Source organism: Electrona antarctica, assembly GCF_951216825.1.
Source record: "Electrona antarctica genome assembly, chromosome: 7".
In the NCBI taxonomy this organism is placed as follows: domain Eukaryota; kingdom Metazoa; phylum Chordata; class Actinopteri; order Myctophiformes; family Myctophidae; genus Electrona; species Electrona antarctica.
This window is the reverse complement of record NC_136812.1, coordinates 15,175,148-15,194,986: the sequence shown is the minus strand read 5'-3', so window position 1 is coordinate 15,194,986 and position 19,839 is coordinate 15,175,148. Positions and strand designations below refer to the sequence as shown.

General features: G+C 44.4%; 1 protein-coding gene across 3 annotated transcripts in view; it reads right to left on the bottom strand.

The window, feature by feature from the left end:
* The window catches only part of ralgps2 (Ral GEF with PH domain and SH3 binding motif 2), a 106,461-nt gene that overhangs the window by 45,584 nt on the left and 41,038 nt on the right, over nucleotides 1-19,839 (bottom strand). For all 3 annotated transcript variants that reach the window (XR_013790461.1, XM_079506478.1, XM_079506479.1), the window contains exons 6-9: nucleotides 12,328-12,411; nucleotides 7,214-7,303; nucleotides 6,834-6,926; nucleotides 3,315-3,441 (exon numbers count right to left, since the gene is read on the bottom strand). Coding sequence is in view for 2 of the 3 variants with exons in the window: in XM_079506478.1 (XP_079362604.1) it covers nucleotides 3,315-3,441; nucleotides 6,834-6,926; nucleotides 7,214-7,303; nucleotides 12,328-12,411 (394 nt within the window). In the remaining variant the exon portion in view is untranslated. The remainder of the gene's footprint in view (nucleotides 1-3,314; nucleotides 3,442-6,833; nucleotides 6,927-7,213; nucleotides 7,304-12,327; nucleotides 12,412-19,839) is intronic.

Here is a 19,839-nt window from a genome sequence, read left to right as displayed (position 1 = left end):
AGTGCGTAGTGTGTACGCGCAGACACAACACACCCGCAACTACTGAAACTAAACTATACGATGGGAGCCAAGAAAACTGGCAGTCGCTCGCTCTTGAAGTCAGTTAACTCAGTAGTGCAGTATATCCGTGCAGTCAGAGAGACAGCAGCCAAGCCAGGCCATAGGCTGCTGTATACCGTCATCTGACGCACAGGCCTGTAAGGTCATGGAAACCAGCAGGGGAATTAAACTCTTTAAAAAGAGCAAGAGTCGGTTGGCTTGCTTCGCTGATCTGACACTTTGCCCCTGGTGCTTTCCATTGCACTGGTTCCTCCACAGCGCTTGTCGCTCGCTACTTCTGCTGCTGCTACACCAGCAGCAGCAGCAGCAGCAGCAGTGGTGACTGGCAGGCGGGCCAGCGGGCGCAGTGGCATGAAGGGGCCGCACGTCATGCCTCTGAACCTGCATGGGTAGTCACTCTCTCCATTAGCTTGGGCCGAGCACCAAACCAAAGATGGGCCAATGTACTCCAACATATCCTAGACTAACAGATGCTCTGAAAAAAAGCATGGGACCAACCATAACAAGTATGGGGGTGCGGCGCATGGACCATTATTGGATAATAAGTGCTGTATAATGCAGAATGTAAATGTAATAAAGTGTAGTGCGTCTGTTTCCTTCAGTAGCCCGCTGTTCTGAGGGTCCTTTGTCCTGTCATGATTGGCTGGTGAACAGGAACAAGTTAATCACACTATTTAACAGCCATGCTCTGTGCTGAAGAGAGCAGACAGGAGAGTCTGTGTCTGCAGAGCCTAACGGGTCGGCCGACACACACACACACACACACACACACACACACACACACACACACACACACACACACACACACACACACACACACACACACACACACACACACACACACACACACACACACACACACACACACACACACACACACACACACACACACACACACACACACACACACACACACACACACACACACACACACACACAGTTATCAGCGTAGATAAGCATCAAGGAAGGAAGTCAATCAATCCATCTCCATGGAATACACACCCATGCAGCCACATACAAACACACAAAAAAGGCCATGGAGACTCCATAGAGCGCAGAGACTCACAAAAGAGGCACAAATACAAAAAGGGGTAGTAAAATCTAGATGATTGGGGGAATCGACCTCACAAATGATGAACGTAGAATCCTCAGTGTGCATTTAACTCTGAGAGACTCAGAGTTAACCCATTAAGACCTGAGACCAGATTCTACAAAATGTCTTCTAAATCCTGACAGTTCTCTGAAAAACGTATCAGTGGTGCTAAAATTTTTCACATGAAGGACTTTATTTGGCCGCAGACCCCGATCTGAAAATATTTTGTTCCACGGACCCCCAGAAGCAAATATTTGAGATAAAAACGTTTGATGTGAAAGAATATACATTCAAAGATTTGCACACATTTTCAAATTTTTTTCAAAAAATGGAAGATCTACAAGCTCATAGCACGGTACTCGGTGCCGCACTAATAATAAGCTTGTATATCTGCTATTTTTCAACAGCTAAAGTAAATGAACACACAAGATTGTACTGTGTAGGATAAACACACATGGCTGTGTTAGCACTGTGGACTCCCAGTGTAATTCACGACCGCTCTCAGACTCAGCAGGTTTGGTAACCGGAGAGGTACACGGCGCATAAACAAAGCCTTGCCCGACTTTAACCGGCACAAAAACGCACGCACGCACACGCGCACACACACACACACACACACACCGACACGCACAGCAGGGCGCATCTGCTCTTGGACCTGCGTCGAGGGGATCTTGTTTGCTCCGTCTTTCGCTCAACCTCTCATCGTGCTCCTTCTCTCACAGTGAGACGGAGGTAGATTTATGACAGAGGGGAATGGTAGAATTTTAATGCGTTTTAGATCTGCTATGATGGAGAACAAGAGAGCAGCATTTTCCTCCTGATGTGCCAGCCCGCCTTGGCCCTTAGGACGGCCAACTGGTCACACATCTCTTGCTCTTTTACTTACACACACACACTTGCACGCCTACGCACGCATATCACGACACACTGGCATATTGTATGGAAACATGCTTACGTTTAGAACAAGCCACACACATACAAATGCAGCACATGCAACCACACACACCTCCCTCTATGTGCTACAAGGACATGCAGTCACAGCATTAGCTCTGCATTTCTCTTCTGGTCTGGTAAGTAGGGCCCCGCCAGGCCCCTTGGACGGGAGAGCCCCTTGGATGCTTGCATGATGCAACAAGTAGGATATGATGAGCTGATTATAAAACTATGTTTCTTTTTATTATTATTTTGAATGGCAAACAGACTGGAGACCAGCGCTGGCGTGTGTGTGTGTGTGTGTGCACGCACGTGGACACATGCGCGTGCCTTTAGTTAAGACATCCAACCAATAAATCTGCGACTGCACTTAGTACATTCTGTGTACTCCATCCCCCATAAACACACTTGTGTAGGGGGACATCTGAGACTCACAAGGAACTTATGAGGACTACCCAATGTCTAGATTCAGTCCCTAACAAGACGAAACGAAAAGGGAAACAAGGGATTTCTTTGTGATGTCCTCTTAGACACACGAAAAAAGTGGGTGAAAAATATTACGAGGAAAGCCTGGAGATTAATACACTTTTAAAATGTTTCCATGACTCTTTCATTTGTCCTAGTTGAAAGGGACTATTGAGAAACCTCCATTGGCCACTTAGTGGATGGATGCACACAAGGTCCCTTAGAGCGAGTGGCTTCATTAAGCCCCTACTGCTGCAATTATTATATGATCTACTGTACAAGCAGAGCCACAAACCACACTTCTGTAGTAACCTCTTATACAATCTCAGTGTACCATAACCAAACCCTTAACCATTTTGTTCCAAAAGTTTCAACTTTAGGATTTTACTGTGTCGTGTGAGGAGGAATGCGTGTTCTCCTAGGCTAAACCCAGAGGGAAATGAAATTGAGAATCCATAGCAGTTTGGGGTCGATTAACAGTAAGCTGACTGACGGATACTTGGCCAGAGAAAAAACATCATTAAGACTTTCCGCAGGGCACGGTCAAGCCTTGCCATGCCTGGCAAACAGAATGCGTATTTGCGTTAAGACAAAAGAAAAGAAAAATAAGAAAAAAAGAATCCCCTTCTGTCCAATGTTTTGTTCTACTCCAGATATTCGACCCCAGAAGAATACTGCCTGTGTGTGTGTGTGCTTGTTTTTTTGTGTGCGTTTAGGGGTGTGTGTGTGTGTGTGTGTGTGTGTGTGTGTGTGTGTGTGTTACCTAGGTATGGTATACAGGACACCAAGCTTTGGCCTGCTATGTGGTCCCTCAGCCGTTTGTAATTGTCCTCTTTATCCATCATGTACTGGAGACGATCGAACGTGGCCTTGTCCTTGCGACTTAGTAACTAGGATGGGAGAAAGGAGGAGAATTGGATAGAGAGAAATTATTTTTTTGTTTTTATTGAGTACTTATATTAGTCCAAAGAGCTTCATTGTAAACAGTGTGCGCAGCCTAGCACTTACGGTAGGCTTCACCACTAGGATTACCTTAAATAAGTCACCTTCATTCACTTCAAAATAATGGTCAAGAGCAGCCCAATGTCCACGAAAGGGCAGCAGCAACAGTAGAAGTGGTGTCTGATTATTATTATGTTTTCACTGCAGACAGAGGGTGAGCAAAGTGGATAAACGTAGTCCGAATTATTTCACAAAGCGCTGTTGGCTCACACTGCTCTGCTAAGTCCTGCGTGTTCATTTAACTAAAAGTGGACCTGTGCGGTTATACTAGCACTCAGGCTTTTGTTCTAGGGCACATCCAGTGATGTCAGCACACAAGTATGCCGTTTTCTCTGTGGAGAGGTGGCGTGCGAGTGCATGCTTGTTTGTTTGTGTGCGTTTAGGGGGGTGTGTGTGTGTGTGTGTGTGCGCGCGTGCGCGCATGCGTGTCCATTTGCGAGGTGCAGATGTGAGGCCTTTTCCATCGAGGGGGCTAAATAACATTGTGGGAGGTTCCCCAAGGTCTGTTGAAGAAAGCAATGCAACAGTTGCCATAGCATCAGGTCACTGGATCTCAGGAGTGCCGCTGATACGCTCAAATTAGAAGTATATGGACTGAGAAAATGGCAAAATTACTGATGATATCTACAGAGAGCAAGTGTTTCCATGTTAGTGTGTGTGGGCGCGCGCGCCCGCATGTGTGCATATGTGCGTGTGTGTGCGTGCATACAGTATATTGCACGTGAGTGTTTCGTGTCTGTCTGCTGCGGAGCAGGTGCAGCGTGTCCAAGCCAGCCAGCAGTAGGAATTCATTGTGGGTTTGACTGGCTAAGGGAGCTACTGGGGTTTTCACAGACCTTAACGCAATAAATTTCCACCATTACATCAGGGCATCATTATGTCATTATGTAAGCTCGGCGTCTTCAGTCAAAATGCTGAAACACGGACCGGCTGGGCCCCCCTCACGTCTGGAGAATGGACATTTATAAGACAATTTGTCTCCTCAAGGGCTGCACAGCACTGGAATAACAGCTTAAATATGGCGACTCCCTGTCATTATGTGACCCGTGAGGCCAAGTGTCCAAACGTCAGCAACCTGCTAAATGGTAGCTCGCAGATGCTGGGTGAGAGTTTCATTGCATGATGGACAGAGTGCACTACATGGGCGTAACAAGATTGCTTGTTAAGTAGTTATGCTTTAATAACAATAATATACTTTTATTTGTATAGCAGTGTTAATTTTGACAGCAAATTTGGTTTAGCCAGTCTTTTGAATAACATTTCATTTCGTTTTAGTCATATTTTAGTCATCTGAAAAGTGTCTAGTTTTAGTCGACTAAATATACGATTTTAGTTGGCTACATGTACAGTTGATTGTGTTGACAACAATGTATTTTGGCAGGCCTTGATGGCGTTGTAATGGCTGATTTTACACTTGGTTGCATGCTGAAAATAGCTACAAGCTCACAACATGTTTGTAGTCGATTTGCTATTTTCACCTGAGCTCAAGCAAAAATAAAAAACACTTGTCTTTTAGCTCTTCTGGATCTCTTCTCCATTTTCCCCATCTAACATTTTAGTCTAGCTTTGATTTGTTGTCAAAAAAAATTGTCTTAGTTTTAGTAATCATAGTTTAGTTTTTATTTAGTCTTTGTCATAGTTAGTAAACAAAAAAAAACACTATTGTACAGTATAGCACTTTTCAAAAGTAAGGTTGCAAAGTGCTTTACACAAAAAAAAGTATTACCAAACAGGACAGCATAAAACCTGTTTTATAATTGGTTGTACGATGATATCAAACTACAAGCTCACAGCACGTTGCATTGTAACGTTATATGATGGAGTGCATCGAGTATGCATAATGGACAGATTAAACAAGGTAAATATAATGGAAATGAAAAGGATGAAGCTTAAAAGAAACATAAATATCTACTTTGAAATGAGACAGGAGAATGGAAAAGATGTGGGGGGGCTGGGGTTTGGAAGGCCACAGTGTTCAATCCAACCGAGTTATAGTTTTGCTGGAAGGTATAACTCGTATAATATTGCAGTCAAAAGCAACATTTAGTAAGCATTAACATTCCATTCAAGACCAATTCAGTCACAGGACTGAAAATGTTGGGCCTTCCAGACTTCAGTGTCAGATATTGATGAGAGCTGGAAGGCTGAAAGCAGTCCGTCTTGGACTGAATAAAACTTCAACTGAATTATTCGCTGTAACCCAACCACAATGTTGACTGCAGTCCCATTTCTTTTTGAATCCCATTAAAGCCTGACCTACTGGGAATACTTTAGTCCATTCAGGGAGAGAGTGTGTCAGTTTGTTCTTAAATACAGTATAACCATTCTGTATTATTTGAGAAATCTTTTTGAGTACAAAAACATCTTAATGAGACACCCCACACAAAAAATGTTATACATTTGTGTTTGGTTATGGTCTTTTTGAAACGGAACCATGGACATCTTGGTAGTTTCTTATACACATATCTCGTTTTTTCTCAGAATTGAAGCTCAGATTGAGGTGATTGAACAGAACGTTGATGTTCGGGGCTATCATCACTACCTCGTGGTTACAATATTAACGCTTCTGATGACTTAACATTACGATGGTCACAATAGCTATAGGCGATTTTGAGTCCTGTTTTTTGGGAAGTGAATTTTGAGGTCTTCAAAATAAAAGAGCCCTTTTCTGGCGGCTGGCGCTGATGGGCATTAGACTGAATCACGGGAGGCAGTCAAAGTGTTACTATGAAAACGTGCAGTTCCAGTCAGTCAGTCAGTGTATCACTCAAAATCCCAATGGTGCCCAGGTCTCTTGACATTTTACGTTACATTACATTATTATGACATCTGATGTCATAGTAAATGCGATCTGCTGTCGCAATAGCCCATATGGAAGCCCATATGGAATGTCAGAACCTTGACATTCCATATGTTGATCCTTCCCCATCCATCCTTCCTCTTCGATGTCTCCCTTTTGACTGATACCTGTCCATTTAAACTCTAGACGGGCTAGCCCCAAAGTTATTAGTGCAGACGCGCCCGGCAGCCGGCGAAAACTAGAGTTCTCAATAGGCCCGAAAATTAAAGCCCGGCCCTCATAAAACCCTGTACACTCAAGAGAATGTCCCCGCTACCACCCTTAGATCTCCATATATGGAGCTGACCTGTGCTGACATTCCATTATGTTGATCTGACCTCATCAAACCCTGTACACTCAACCTGTACACGCTTCTCGCCCTTAGGCGTCTTACTGGTGATAACTGGTTAAGCATTCTCTGAATGTGTTGTTAAAACTTACCGCCCATGTCTTTGTGAGCCTGTAGATGGGAACACTTTGTAACCCTGACACCACAGCCATGACCGCATGCAGGTTGTTCATGTCACATAGTTTCTGTAAGGAGTAAAAACTGATTAGGGTCAAGTGTACTTGGAAAAGCAACTCAAGATGTGTATTGGTACGTCACACATGCCTTCAGAGTGATGTGTGTCACTTTTTGAGCTTTGTTATGAATAAAATCTAATCTTGTTCCAGAAGGGTGCAACACTCTTGTTCTCTAGAAACTCCTGTATCTAGAAACTAAAAGCTGTGTCCACCTAGCCACTTTTAATGTGGCATCCTTATTTCGGAAAATATCATTCTAGGACTGCAAAGTATAAAATGAGGATCATTAACAGTACCTTGGCAGTGCGGATGTAGTGACTCAGCACCTCCGCTCGTATCTTCAATGTCTGAGCATGGAGGATCTCTCGTACCACCCAGAAAGTTGTCTATAACACACAAACAAATAAACAGCCTGTTACAACATCTGCCAACGGCAAAGAGAGAGGGCTGCACATGGACCGTATTGGGGGGGAAAATTGTCCTGACCTTCATTTCTCAAGTTCCTCAAAGAGAATGTGCAAACGAACAAAGACAGAGTTCTGCCGTGTTAAAAGTCCACCAGCTTGTGAGGCCCGGGCCAAGGATTGCAGATAGTTGGAAAACTGTGGGCTCAGAGCATTGTAATGTCCAAGGTATACTACAACCAGTATACATTTGATTGATTGATTGATTGGTGACGTTTTTATTGGTAAAATGCATACACATGTGCTTTAAATAAAAGCATAAAGCACAACAAAGCTTGAAAGCTTATTTTCATTGTGTGTTCGTAAACTGATTGCAAAATGAGTATAAATATAAAATCAATATATAAATTCATACTATTTCCAACATACAGTACTAGGCAGTAGGCAACTAAACATGAAATAAACATGGGTACTGTAAATTGAACCTGCTAGTTCAACTTCCTCAGGCTTAAGAAAAGGGAAAGAAAGTCTTTGCACTGTAAAGTAGCTCCCCAAGTTGTTGACTTGACAAAGTGTGTGGAGTCTGTGGACTTCATTTTCCCTGTGCTATTCCGTCTTTCCTGCACCTGACCTACATTTTGGATGTGCATATTCTATTTGTTTTGTCTCAGAGTATCATCAACCAGAGGAGATAACGATATGACATTCCAGCAAAAACTTCTGATTTCACACACGCATACAAACACATCAGGGAATCAATCCGAGCCCATGGGTGGAGAGAGGCGGTGGGTTGGGGGGTGTCAGCAAAGGGAGAGTTGAAGATATGGGAGGAGAGGGCCTCTTTGAGCTTTTTCAAACACTGCAGATGTCTGCACATTGCTTTCCTGATAAGAGCGAGTCAGACAGACCAACATCGCTCCCTCTGTCTCTCACCATTCGCTCCTTTCTGCTCTCCCACTGGCGGACGGAGCTTGTGTTTGATAGATGTATTCTGGACAGCATGCAAGAGTGTCGACAGAGTTCAGGCACGTCAGAACCCGGGAAAGATCGTGCTTTGCTGCCGTGTATGTTTCGTCATTCTACGTTTTTCATCTAGTGCTGTCTGGATGTTGTGCGTGCGTGCGTGCGTGCGTGTAGGGTCAGCGGGATATTATGTTGTGGGTTTCGACAGAGTTAAAATGCTATCCTGCATTTGGTCGAAACAGACTCCGGCCCCGTTTTTATTTCACTGAACTAAGGGTTGAGGAACCAAGGACTGAAGAGATAAATATTAAATACCCATCTCACACACCACCACTTCACCTAAAACTTTATTTAATCTATGCAAATAAACAGTAAACAGGAACTGGAACCAGATTCAGATGCTTAATTTCCATGGGGAGGTGTGTGTGTGTGTGTGTGTGTGTGTGTGTGTGTGTGTGTGTGTGTGTGTGTGTGTGTGTGTGTGTGTGTTTGAGCACGCACTCAGACCGAGTGAGTGACATAGATGAAGACGGGATGTGGGATGAAGACAAGTTGATGGTGAAAACGTGCCTCCCACCAACCTCTCTAAACTACAGCCACCCATCAATGTAAGAATGTGAGGTCACACGTGGAGAAGCAACTCCACACTCTGCGCATAAAAGTCCGCTCTCACATCTGCCTTCCAAATCGGAAAAAAACCCCACAAAATCAGTATACCGGTGGGGATCGTTACAGAGCAGGTGTCCCTGTCTGTCTATGGATACTTGCATGTGCACGTTTGACTATTTTACAATTTTGGCCTCCGCTTGACCAATAAAGTCTTTGAACAGGGTCACGACCGCGCCGAGATGATGTCAAGCAATCAACTGTGACCACATGGTCTTGTGTTATGGATACAAGTGTGGACATGCTGGACTAGGTGAGAGGCGAGAGAGACACATGGAGAGAAAGAGAGAGGCAGAGGACGTTACGTCAGCGAGGTATGTCTTTATGGATGCACCTCCACAAACAAGAGATGCAGCGGGGTGAAATCAGCCCTCAACTGCTTCTGACAGAAATATAGGGGCGAGGCTTCCCTCAGTTTGAGTGGCACCGAACGCAGAGGTTGCCTTTCTGACAGAATTACCATCAGATTAACACATTTCTGATAGAAATACATAAATGTATTTTGACAGAAATAGCAGTCTGGTAACTGCCTTTCTGACAGAAATACCATCTGATTAACCGTTTGACCGCTACCATTATTTAATCCCTCCGTCGCGCCCTGCCAGGGTTTTATCGTGCGTGACACTTACTTTGAAGAGCCAAATATCCGTAATCGCATTTTACTATGAAACCATTCCGTGTGTGTTGACGAAGCTGGTGCTGGTTCTCTCGGTCGGTGGTGGAAAAAGTGGACCGCGAGTATCACAGCGCCTGCTACAGGCCGTTGAAAACACTTGTCTGGGACAAAGCGACCCCTACAATGTCGCTTCTGTGAGATACAGCCGTCTGAAAACAGAGCAGGCAATGTAAGTGGATGCGCGCGCATCTTCAAAATGGCCGTGGCCATTGGCTCAGAAGCATAACAGAGCTAACGAACGGTAGCTTTTAATACGATCGTATTAAAACATGCATTAAATAATACATCTCTGTTAAAACGGATTTTCCGGGTGTGGCACGGTACGCTAGTCTATATTCCTGGCGGGCCTCGTGTTAACAAATTAAGGCTTCCCTCCCCTACCCCTCCCCATATTCCTGAAAGAAGCCGTTGAGGGCTGATTTTACCCTTTTGCACAAGGGATGCAGTTATGTCTTTAGCAGTGTGTTTATGAGAGTATAAAAGGCTCCCAATGCAGGGTAAGGGTTGTCCAATGTACAGCCCAATCAGAGATAGAGAAAGAGAGGGGGGGTTCATAACAGCAGCAAATCACTGAGGAGTTTACAAGAAGCTAACACAACACATCTCTATGTTGTCAGTTGCAGTGGCTGAAATGAGGATCCTCTGGTTGGAGCCAGATTTATACAGTATATAATCCAAAGACCAGACAACCCCTCCCCCAACTATTCACTTCAATCTAATGTGCTCAGTGGCGTTTGAAGCACCCAGAAGTCTGCCGGAAGTACCACTGTTGACTATGGTTGGCTCGAGCGCGGTCTCAACTTTGAGGTCAACTTTTACGCACTTTTGTGTCATGACATACTGTAACTGAATATCCGTCCACCTCCATGAACGTCCTGTAGTTCCAGCTTTGGCGAGTAGGTTATTCGTGGCTTCAACGTTGGCCAGCCGCCTCTGGGGGTCTGGTCGGAGCGAGGGAGGAAGGAAGGGAGAGGAGTCCAGCTGGCTTGACACAAGGCGGATTATGGGTAGGGACTTCTGACCCAACTCAAGACTATAGAATGTGAGACCAGGACGAATGAGCCAGAGGAACCCATGCTGGCATTCTTAACCTTCTATGCGTTTATATTTATAGGACCGTTGTCGATGCTCAAGGTTCAGTAGATTATACTGTGATATGTTTATACACAGTACAGTTTAGGTATAGTGTATTTGTACGTGCAGTGTTTGTGTGTCATGTGCTGGTTGTTGATAAATATAAAGTATGCTTCTACACCGGTATGCCCCAATTTAAGAGAACATATGCCCAAGACGTCCACAGACGTCCTAGGAACTACCGCATGTAGTGACCAGGACGTATGTGGATGTCTTTGTAAGAATGAAAGCTATTTTGAAAGAATGAAAGGGCACATAATGCGTTAACACATTTTGTGCCCAAGACATCCACAGACGTCCTAGGAATTACCGCATGTAGTGCCCAGGACGTCTGTGGACGTCTTGGTTAAAAAAATAAAATAAAAAGTCAAAAAAGTCAAAAAGTGGGTCTAAAAGTGGGCACCCTGGGTCGCCATTTTGAAAGAATAAAAGGGCACATAATGTGTTAAGAGAAACAAATCTTGTCATTCTTTCGTTAATAAAAATAAAAGTGATGTGATGCGACTGCTGACTTATTCTCTCATCGTCTCTTAATCTCTGACGCCTGTCTAATGAACTTCCCTCCACGGCTCCACTGGCTTCCAGAAGGCAGTGCCAACAGAATGCGAGAAGAAGGAAGAGGAATATGGCTTGGGATCATGCTAAGGAGCTGTCTGGGACTCTTTCCTCCTGCTCCAAGCACCATTATTCAAAAAAAAAAAAAAAAAAAAAAAAAAAGGACTCATTTTTCTTGGCGCTGCAGCTGAATGTGTGTAGCTAACATCTTGAATCACCGTTTGGGATATGCTATACATGGGGAAGTTTCCACAGCAACACATTCTTATTAGATCATCTCGTATTTATATTGGGGGGCAGTAAAGTGGTCTTAAAGGGGGCTTGGTGGAGAATCTGGAGGAAGATTAAAGGGTATGTTTCCCCTGCTTACGTAATTACAGACAACTTCCTGTTGATGACTTCATGGTGCACGGCAAGAGAATATCGCACACAACACACACACACGCACGCACATCTGAAGGATTTCCAACACCTGCTGCATAAACCTTAAAAGACATGTAATATACCTTTTTATTTACCCCCACACCCATTGTAAGACCACAAGGGCCAGCTAAGGACAGTGAGCTATGAAAAAAAGAACCTGTCACTCTTTCCCTCTCCTCTCATAACTCTCTCTCTCTCTCTGTCTGCCTTTCTTTCTATTCTTTCTTTCCAATTCTCACTGCCTTCTCTACCTCCATCCGTCGTTTGCGTTGCTTTTATGTCCTCCATTAATGGTGGAGCAGAGACGGAGATTATGCCGGTCTCAGTCAGGAAGTCCACACATGTTCCTGTGTGTGTGTGACTGTGTGTGTGGATGTGTGTGTGTGTGTGTGTGTGTGGGGGGGGGGGGGGGGGGGGGGGGGTAGAGCATGTGATCTCGCCGTCGCTTAACGGCTAAGGTTCGTAAATTTGTAACAGTCAGCTTTTAAGTGCAATTGAGAAGTGGGCTGTAAAATGCCCAGAGAGCTTTTTTGTGACACATTGAGAATTGGAAATGATTTTACGAGGCCTGTGTGCGTGCGTGCCTCACCTGGTTGAACCTGCGGGTGAAGGCCACAGCATTGGGGGCAGAGCTGTGCTTCTCCTTCTTGTTCCAGCCACAGCTCGACAGCTCCTGAAAGACAAAACGGAAGCGGTCGTCAGAAATGTACTTTTCAGCATTTGCAGCACGTCAGCATTGTGCTAAATTATTTTAACAGATTGCGTGGATTTCACACCGGTTAAACAGGAGGCTAGGCAGCGTGCTGCCGCATATTATGAGTTGTACTTTTGATTCATCTTTTTAGATCCCATTCACTCGAACGTATTCATCCTCAGTGCATTCACATCTCATTGAAATGGATCGCCTTAATACAAAAGAACAGAGAGACACTTAAATGTTTTGTACGTAACGTAACAAGAAGGGAAACTTCTTCTCATTAAGTTACGTACAAAGCAAGTAAGTTTCCTTCTTTCATGAAGGAAAAGGGGGAGCAAAAACAAATTGAGAGAGACTGAAAAAGAGAGATCAAGACAGCAATACTGATGGCATCATGTGATGTGCGGCTGGTAAAGACATTCAATTTCAGTCCGATCCTCAGGGTGATTCGGATGAAAGCCATAACATCAATTCTATTCAGGATCTTGAGGTGCCTCAGCATGAAGCTGGCTAGTCATTATTCAGAGGCTGAGGCCAATTCTTTAGCAATTCATGTGCAATGGATGGACGATACTGCGCTGTTTATTTAAAGGGTCCCGCTGGTGTTTTGTCACATTGGGCTCCATAGACTTAATCCATTCTTGTCAAAATACATACTACAGCGGTGTCAGATTAGCATCACTGCATTTGCTATTGTGAAACTTGCCCTAGTGTTAACAGAGGTCCAATAGAAAATATGGAGTCCATCCATGTTTTGACAATGACAAATTGCATGAAACTAAAATCAAAAACAAACAAAAATAATAAAGAATGTCTGGACAATTACATTTTCTGTGGAAACAAACGTCATACCTTAATTTTATTAGACAATTGGGTGAAGAAAGAATTATTCGGAATGAATGTAAACGCTACTGGAATAAGGAGCATAAAATCTGCAATAGACATAATTCATCAACCCGATGATATATTTTGAAGAATTCACAGAACATCCCAACGATGCCCAATAGTACTGAGTGTACTGGCTAGCAAAGTACCGGGCTAGACCCAGCTGGGTCTCAGCCGCTTTAATTAATAACCCATTGAGGGCGGACCACACAGATGCTGGAGGGGAACCCGGACCCCCCTTTAGTGACAATATTCCGTGTGGAGGCCATGCAGGTGCTGATGTAACAGTAGGAAAATGTTGTGCAAGCACTCTCTCCTCTGTCCTGCCAGCCCAGCCGACTCGGGCTACAGTATGAACAACTGAATCAGGCAATATCCCCCTTTCCCCTACACACACACACATTCACACGTAAAATATCCCCTATGAGACCAAATGTCTGGAAACCTCCGCAAAACTGTTCACGACTCCACAAGCCGAGGCCAAGTTAGGACAACTTCATGCAAACGAGATCTCGCCCTGGCTGTACAGAGTGTGTGTGTGTGTGCACTGAGTGCACGCTTGGACGGGTGAAGCGGCAGGGATGAGGAAGCCGCATATCGAACGCAGATGTTAAGATGAGACATTAGGAGAGTGGGCGAAGCAGTCGATACCTCCGGGTCTGAGTTGGCCGACAGCGAGGATCAGGGAAGGCCAGAGGAGGACAGTGTTAAAGTGTCAACAGTCCCAATGGAAGCTTTGCTGGAGGCTTGGAAAATTGGAACACCACCACCCACACCCACTCCCCACTTTCTTTGACTTATTGCATCTTCAAAATGTAGTGGTTTGTTTCTTTAATACTATATAATTTTTTAAGTAATTTCTGTTACATTAGTACAATAGAGGCGGACAATAAAGAGGGAGTAGATACCGGATCATAAACCAGATTCTATACCAGGACTAGGACAGTCTGTACCTAATAAGAGTGCTACAGGGATGACGTCTTATTTTAAGCCAACCCAGACGCTAACTCCGGCAATTGGTTTCCACCACAGAGTTCCAATGGAAGTTTTGCATTTGGTTTTGGATTTTTAATAAAACAAAGCATAATCAATCAATCATATCTAAATTATATCATAATAAGGCTTATTATATTGATGATTCTTGAACCACACAGGAAATTAATGCCTTTTTTTAAAGGCACATAAATGGCTTCAAAATTCATAGTTGGCATATTAACGGATGAAATTTATGTCGAAGAACAAAATGCTAAGGTTTATGTTCACCACAGACCTCATTTGCATAAATCAAAAGCCCTATGGTTAAAAGCATTGAAAATCTGTCTAGGGAACCATTTCGAACTCACTTCCAGATTTTAGGACTACAAACTGCCGCACACTATATACTAGACATACTATCTGCAATGTTTATGATGTCATTACAGCACTGCTGTATACAGCAGGCAGAGAGAGACAGAAAAAGATTAGGTGTGTGCATAATGTGTAGTCGAACCCATGAAGGCCCTAGGTCTGTACCCATGGTGGACATACTAACCGCGTGCCCTGTGAGCTCCCATATGCAGCCTCTACCAGCAGGTAGGAAGCTCTTGCCTGCGTCAATGATATTAAATAAACCCCCCAGGTTTATTTTTGCATCACTCCTCTTTAAATAAGCACCTCGCTCTGGCCGTGGTCCTGCCAATCACTCTCGTGTCCATCCTTTCATCCCATATACCTCCGATGAGCATTTCCACGCTCGTGATTGTTTGTCTGTCTGTCGGCGTCAAGGCCGTATTGATGCGTGTCTGTCTGTCGGCGTCAAGGCCATATTGATGTGTGTCTGTCTCGGCCTTATTTCACTACCTGGGCCACCCAGGGAGAGAGGCACACGCTGCACACAGACTGTTCACTGTCTCTCTCTCTCCATCAACATGGCTTTACGCTGACCACGACAGCTCCACCGCCAAAACATTAGGGTTTGGCAACACAGGACAAATTAGTCTGTCTTTAGCCGGGAGAGAAAGGTCACGTCGTCATAACGTCAAACAATGGCGCCCGTTCATGTAGCCACCACTCAGTCGCTGGCTGCTGCACCAAACATCCTGACAAAAAGGAAACACTTGTGGTGTCACTTCGGAGTTCGGGTTCCCCAACCACAGTCCTCTAAAAATAACCTACAACAATTACCTCCTTTGTGTCACAAAGCACAAGGAAGCTCATCCTCAAAAAGGCAGCTGATGCTTTATTTCCTTTGTGTTCCCCGACTTGTTATTCTTATTGCAATGCCGGAGGCCATTAAAACAATGACAGACTGCACTTGAAACACAGAAAACACAATAAGTGTTTTCTGTGACGGGGTGTTTACAGAGAGAGAGAAGAGCTTTGATGAGGGTTCTCCAGGGAGGAGAGGAGTTAAACTTCTAGAGTAGAGTCAGAGCCAGCGGCCTGCTCCACCCAACCACAGCCGTTCGCCTCCACACGCTGCAGTGTTTCAGCTCTACCAGTCCTGGGAACCTAAACCAACTCTGTAGAGACTTTACTCCAGCTACAACCAACTAATTCACCCAAAACAACATACATTTTCTAACCAGTGATCATATCATTTATAGAAATGAGCCGCAAATCAAGCTTGCTTTGATCAAAAACACAGCCTGGAAGAAGAACATGAGATATTAGGATTCTAAAGACTCTGTTCACATAGACAGCATAATCCAGCACTGTTTTTGTCAGGTGAAACCTGACCAACAAGTTAAAGTCACAACTGCTCATGAAACGTGAGCGATCTAGTCATGATTGGCTGCCCCTAAGCCAATGGTATACTCAAACGCCGCCCAAGCCAACGGGAGTCTGCACCAGTCGTGTAGCCAATCACGTAGTAGCGACCTAGTCATGATTGGCTGGCTCCTAAGCCCTGCCCCTCACCACGGAAGTCTGGCTGCCTGCACCACGGCCAGTGCCGGCCACTCTAAGACCACAGCTCGAAGCGACAAAGTTAGTTAAAGTTAATGTGTGTGTTTGTGATGTGATCAAAAATCTACAAAGTAACTAGTATAAACTAAAGTTTTAAAATAATTGTAGTGGAGTAAAAGTACAATATTTGCCTATGAGATGTAGTGGAGTAGTACATACATGTGTTTGCATGTATTACATGTAAACACATGTAGTGGAATAAACAGTGCAAATTACAATTTGCTATATGCCAGCTATAGGAATAGAGTAGTATAGAGTAAAGAGCTCTGGTCTGACACAAAAAGAAGGGTTAACCACACCCCTTAAGGCAAAACCACACCCCTCGGGGGAGTGGCCCCCAAAGGTACCTACGAGCCAGTGACATCCATAGGTACCTCTCTGGAAGGAACGAATGGAACCGCACTGTAGCTACTAGCTGCTAATGTTATGAGCCAACTGCATGATAGCAGCAAATCCACAACAAAACAGTGATTGAACCACGAACAGAACTTCGGAAACGCAAACGGCAGCCGTGAGGTTGTCCAAAGACGATCTCGGCGTCGAGGGCCCAAGTAGATAAAGGCGTCAAAACACGATCTCTGCGCATTCTGCGGCGAATGAGTTAATGTCACGCTCCCCTAGGCCATCCCGACCAATGCATGTATTGAGGAGTATTACATCGACATGGTTAAATGCTTAGTAAGCTAACCAGCTGCATCCAGCCCGCAAAACAAATTGGGGTGATCTAATGTGAGATACCGCAGCCTCTTGGCCACACCGTCAGCGGAAAGTTGGACCGAGCGCTGAGATCCCTGGAAACAGCAGGGACAACAAAGAAGAACACAGGACAACAAAGATGAATAATGAAGATTAGTAACAGGAAGGAGCAGTAGGGAGTAAGATTTACTGAAGTTGACAATAAATGTAATGGAAAATCTCCATGGTACATTGTATGCCCGTTGAGTACTTGGATTCCTGTGGGGTGCTGGGAGACTAAACTCATTGTCTGGACACCATTTGGCAGTGGCACATAGTGCTACACTGTCTGCAGCTCAGACCAGATTGGCTATTCAATCTCATATTATCATACTACTGACCTCCATGTCACTGTGTATGTGTATGTGTATGTGTGTATGTGTATGTGTATGTGTATGTGTGTATGTGTATGTGTATGTGCGTGCGTGGTTCTATTGTTGCTGTCAGGCAGAAACCCACATCCAAAACTACAACTTTTCAGGAAATGGGAAGAACCACCTGTGTTCCAATGGATCCAATGTAGTTATTATTTAGTCACAAGCTCTTCTTAATACTTTTCATTGGTTAAATCATTTATAAAACCCACAGAGAGACTTAACTACTTTCCACCTGGCATCCCCATTTTGGGGTGCAAATAATCACATTTTGGGGTTTGTGTAGATTAAGGTAATGGTTGTCAACTCTGGTCCCTGTAGGGGCCCCAGAGTACTGCTGGTTTTCATCCCATCTACTCACAACATGTTGCATCACAATGCTGTGAGCTTGGAGATCAGCTATCTTCGCTACTTTTTTGTACAAGATATCAGACAAAAATCCTAAAGTATGAAATGGAGATACGTTTCCACCCGCCACCGGCGATATGTTTGTCCCTATGAAAACAGGCAAGAACTTCAAAACGGGCCCTATACATACAACAAAACTAGACGAATAGGAAGTTCATTTATAAATGTTATTATTCAACAGTGCAGAGTTCAAGGGAACCTTAGAAAGCACAGGAACACAAACATGGAACACGTTTCAAACGATAGTAACTTGTTCCATGTGTTGGTAAGCCGTTTAGTGTTCCCACTTTTCCGATTTTAGTTTTAAATTCTGAAGTGTTGAATAGCATAATAAAAGTTTAATTCAAATTGAGGAGCTTCCCATTTCTGCATTTTCATTGTATTGTTTCATATATGTTTGTCTCCAAATCACTGACTGAAGGAGGGATGTATTTCTTAACTCACACACAGCACTACAATCTCTGGCAGTCTCTACAAGTGTGAGTGACAGCCTCCCTTAAGTCCTTTTACACAGTTTATATTATACACAGAGGATACAATTACAGTTCCAGGAGCTGTACCTACCCCCCCCCCACACACACACACACACACACACACACACACACACACACACACACACACACACACACACACACACACACACACACACACACACACACACACACACACACACACACACACACACACACACACACACACACACACACACACACACACACACACACACACACACACACACACACACAAGATTGTGCACGTTCACTTAGACACACTTTCATCCCACGCAGGTCGGTTCGACTGAAAAACTAACTGTGTAATTTCTTTCACATGCGCCGCCATTGCACATAGAACACCGGGTGACATATTGAACCATTGCACATAGAACACCGGGTGACATATTGAACCATTGCACATAGAACACCGGGTGACATATTGAACCATTGCACATAGAACACCGGGTGACATATTGAACCATTGCACATAGAACACCGGGTGACATATTGAACCATTGCACATAGAACACCGGGTGACATATTGAACTGTATGTGACCATTGCACATAGAACACCGGGTGACATATTGAACTGTATGTGACCATTGCACATAGAACACCGGGTGACATATTGAACTGTATGTGACCATTGCACATAGAACACCGGGTGACATATTGAACCATTGCACATAGAACACCGGGTGACATATTGAACCATTGCACATAGAACACCGGGTGACATATTGAACTGTATGTGACCATTGCACATAGAACACCAGGTGACATATTGAACCATTGCACATAGAACACCGGGTGACATATTGAACCATTGCACATAGAACACCGGGTGACATATTGAACTGTATGTGACCAATGCTGGATTTCATTAAGCACGCAGGTGAGCCAGGGCTGTGTGTGAGAAGATGCGTCATGTTGGAGCTATGGATGATCTCCATGTTCCAACAGAGAGGTTTAGTCTGCTGCGGGGGCTGCGGGACTTTGCACGGACGGTGGGTGCTCACACATCAGAGGAACTGGCATATTTCTCCACAGTACGTAAAAGGCAATCCGATGCCTATTCCCCGAGATGCCCCATAACAACGTCTGCCAACTCAAGCCACAAATTTACTTCCCTGGCTGTTGTCATGACTGTGGGTTAGAAAACAAAGGCAAAGTCTGCCTCCCTCTCTCCTCCCCCCCCCAGTTGTTTCAAAAACAAGCAGCTGTGAACCATCAGCATCGTGTGTCATTACGAAGTTAGAAATTGTCTCGAGAGTCACAGCAAAGACAAAAGCAAGAGATTGATATTCTTGGCAAAGAACTATCATGTAAATTATTGTTCCCTCATTCAAGCGCAACCATGCTCCACTGGCCCTCCTTCCTCTTCTACCAAACATTCCCTTCCGTCCATCTCCGTTGTCAGCTGCTATGTTCCCTCCATCTCTGCTGTCAGCTGGTCCGTCCACACTGTGGTGATGGGCCGTTCCAATCTAACTCATTCGTTCTAAGTGGAAACAGACCCTCGGCTACCTACTACCTTAAAAGTAAAACCCTGCCTTGTAAA